This window comes from Macaca fascicularis, chromosome 2 (genome assembly GCF_037993035.2).
Source record: "Macaca fascicularis isolate 582-1 chromosome 2, T2T-MFA8v1.1".
Lineage (NCBI taxonomy): Eukaryota > Metazoa > Chordata > Mammalia > Primates > Cercopithecidae > Macaca > Macaca fascicularis.
In genome coordinates, this window is record NC_088376.1 from 32,974,638 (window position 1) to 32,977,384 (window position 2,747).

General features: G+C 47.7%; 1 protein-coding gene across 1 annotated transcript; it reads left to right on the plus strand.

Annotated features, from left to right (window-relative positions):
* LOC141409624 (putative uncharacterized protein C7orf71) lies at positions 1 to 2,423 on the plus strand. The gene is made up of 3 exons (XM_074031015.1): positions 1 to 339; positions 1,346 to 1,409; positions 2,298 to 2,423. The coding sequence occupies exons 1-3, from the start codon at positions 140 to 142 to the stop codon at positions 2,319 to 2,321; spliced, it is 288 nt and encodes a 95-aa protein (XP_073887116.1). The 5' UTR covers positions 1 to 139; the 3' UTR covers positions 2,322 to 2,423.
* The last annotated feature ends 324 nt before the right edge of the window (positions 2,424 to 2,747 follow it).

The window sequence follows — 2,747 nt, forward strand, 5'->3', positions numbered from 1 at the left end:
CAGAGCAAGACTCTCAAAAAAAAAAAAAAAAAAGTCAGGTCTCTGTTTACTCTCAGAGTTGGAGATATCAGCTCGGCTCCTGTTATGGACTAAATTGTATCCCTTGTTCATAAATTGAAGCCCTAACCTCCTATCCCCCATGACTCTATTTGGAGATGATGGAGTCCTAATCCTCCAGGACTGGCATTCTTGTAAAAGAGGAAGATGCACCTGGGATGCACATGCACAGGGAAAAGGCCGAACGAGGACACAGCTGGAAGGAGACTGTGTGCAGGTCATGGAGGGGGCCTCAGGAGAAGCCAAACCTGCCTTCATCTTGGATTTTCAGCCTCCGGAAGTGTGAGAAAACAAATTTCTGTTGTTAAAGCCACCTAGACCATGGCATTTTGTTATGGCAGTTCCAGCTGACTAATATAGCTCCTGACCTGAGAGTGGAATGGGAGCCTCTGGTGTCTAGGCTTCTCTGCCTGAACAGAAGACTTTCTGACCTCCTGGAGCGGGTGCTCAGCTCCGTTCAGCTGTTCCTCTGAGGCAGGAGAGGAGATTCTCCTCTGGGCTAGTTTCGTTGGGAAGACTAGAGAAAAAGGGCTCTTCCAGATGGAATTTGTGACACCCCCAGCACTGCTGATTATTCTTGGTGGGACATGTCTGAATTCTAAAACTTGACCTTCAGGTACCGCATTATTGCCTGTTCACTTCCTCCTAGTAACTATACCCAGTATTGTCTATGGCTATTCCTGCCTTTCCACATTCTCTTATTTTTTTGGAGATGGGGTCTCACTATGTTGGCCAGGCTGGTCTCAAACTCCTAGGCTCAAGGCGATCCTCCCACCTTGGCCTCCCAAAGTGCTGAGATTACAGACGTGGGTCATCACACCCGGCCCACATTCTCTCCTGTATCCCAAACTTCCTTGTCAGCTGGGTTCCTTGTGAGGTAGGTTCTGCTAGTGGAAGGCACTTACATGAAGTTGGTTGGAAGGTGGGAGGGAGAGGCCATTTTTTTTCTGTGTATGACATTTATCAGTAGGTTTGTAGGCAATCATGGGCCCTGCAACAGTAGGGTACTGGGGCGAGGGCAGCAGGGGTGGCTCTGGGTAAGTAAGGGCCCCAGTGGCTCTGGTGGCTGTTTCAATAGCACGAACAGGTGGACTCTTGGCTGCCTGCCCAATGGGAAAGGCAGTGATTGTCGTGGGAGTGGCAGCATCAGCAACACTACAGATACATTTGTTGTAAGCTCATGCACTCTGGGTAAAAACTATTCTCTCCTTTTTGTCCCTCCAGCCCAGTGGGGGTTCCAGAAGCTTCCTACAATCATTGGTTTTTTAATAGCATCACTTTCCCCCAGGGTCACGGAGAAAAGCTGTGAACATCACAAAAATGGTCTGAATATAGAAGACCTTGAATGCCAGGTAAGCACCACGTCTGCACATCATTCACATCCAGTGACTGTGCTTGAATTACTGAAGTGCAGGGGGTGTGGTAGTAACGAAGGGGTGACATGCCTTGTATCCCTGATTGGATGCCCTGATGCCCTGGTTCTAATCTTAACCTCTCCACTCTGCATAGGTGAATGATGTGCCTCTCTGGGCCTCAGTTTCTCCGTGTGTAAAATACTGTGATTGAATCACATAGTTGTTAAGCATAGTCCAGCTCTGAAACTATTCTCGGATTAGCTCTTTAGTGACGTACTTTAACAGAATCTTCTGGAGTCAGCAACAACTCAAAATAGGTGAAATAATTGGAGTAATTGAAGCTCATTGACTGAATGTTTGTCACCCCTCCATACCCCACCTCCCCGCCAAACTCACCTGATGAAGGCCTAACCCCCAGTGTGGCTGTCTCTGGAAATAAGGTTTTGAAAGAGGTGATTAAGGTGAAATGAAGTGAGGTCACAAGGATGGACCCTGATCTGATACTAGTAGTATCCTTATAAAAAGTGGAAGAGGCCAGGCATGGTGGCTCATGCCTGTAATCCCAGCACTTCGGGAATCCAAGGCAAGCAGATCACTTGAAGTCAGGAGTTTGAGACCAGCCTGGCTGATATGGCAAAACCCTGTCTCTACTAAAAATATAAAAATTAGGCAGTCATGGTGGTGGGCATGGTGGTGGGCGCCTGTAGTCCCATGTACTTGGGAGGCTGAGGCAAGAGAATCACTTGAACCTGGGAGGCGGAGGTTGTAGTGAGCCGAGATTGCACCACTGCACTCCAGCCTGGGCAACAGAGTGAGACTCCATCTCAAACAAAAACAAAAAGTGGAAGAGACATGAGATCTTTCTCTCCTTGTGTGCGCATTCAGAAGAAATACCATGTGAGGAAATAGTGAGAAGGTGGCCATCTGCAAGCCAGGAAGGGAGCCTTCACCAGAAACCGAACACTGCTGGAACCTTGAACCAGTAGAAAATAAATGTCTATTGTTTAAGCCTACTCAGCCTGTGGCATTTTGTTATGGCAGTCCTAGCAAACAGGGGTCTTTGTCAAGGCCTCAAACTGGAAGCTTAAAGACAGTCGGCCCACAGATGTTTGGTTTGGTTGACTTAATTTATTTTTCTTCTCTTTTTTTTTTTTTTTCTTTTGAGAGGGAGTTTCGCTCTTGTTGTCCAGGCTGGCGTCCGGATCTCAGTTCACCACAACCTCCATCTCCCAAGTTCAAGTGATTCTCCTGCCTCAGCCTCCTGAGTAGCTGGGATGACAGGCATGCGCCACCACACCCAGCTAATTTTGTATTTTTAGTAGAGACGGGGTTTCT

Coding starts and splice junctions, on each gene's coding strand:
- LOC141409624 (XM_074031015.1), top strand. CDS start 140: ATGACTCTATTTGGAGATGATGGAGTCCTAATCCTCCAGGACTGGCAT. Junction 340..1,345: donor GATTTTCAGCCTCCGGAAGT/GTGAGAAAACAA, acceptor ACTTTCCCCCAG/GGTCACGGAGAAAAGCTGTG. Junction 1,410..2,297: donor TAGAAGACCTTGAATGCCAG/GTAAGCACCACG, acceptor GTGCGCATTCAG/AAGAAATACCATGTGAGGAA.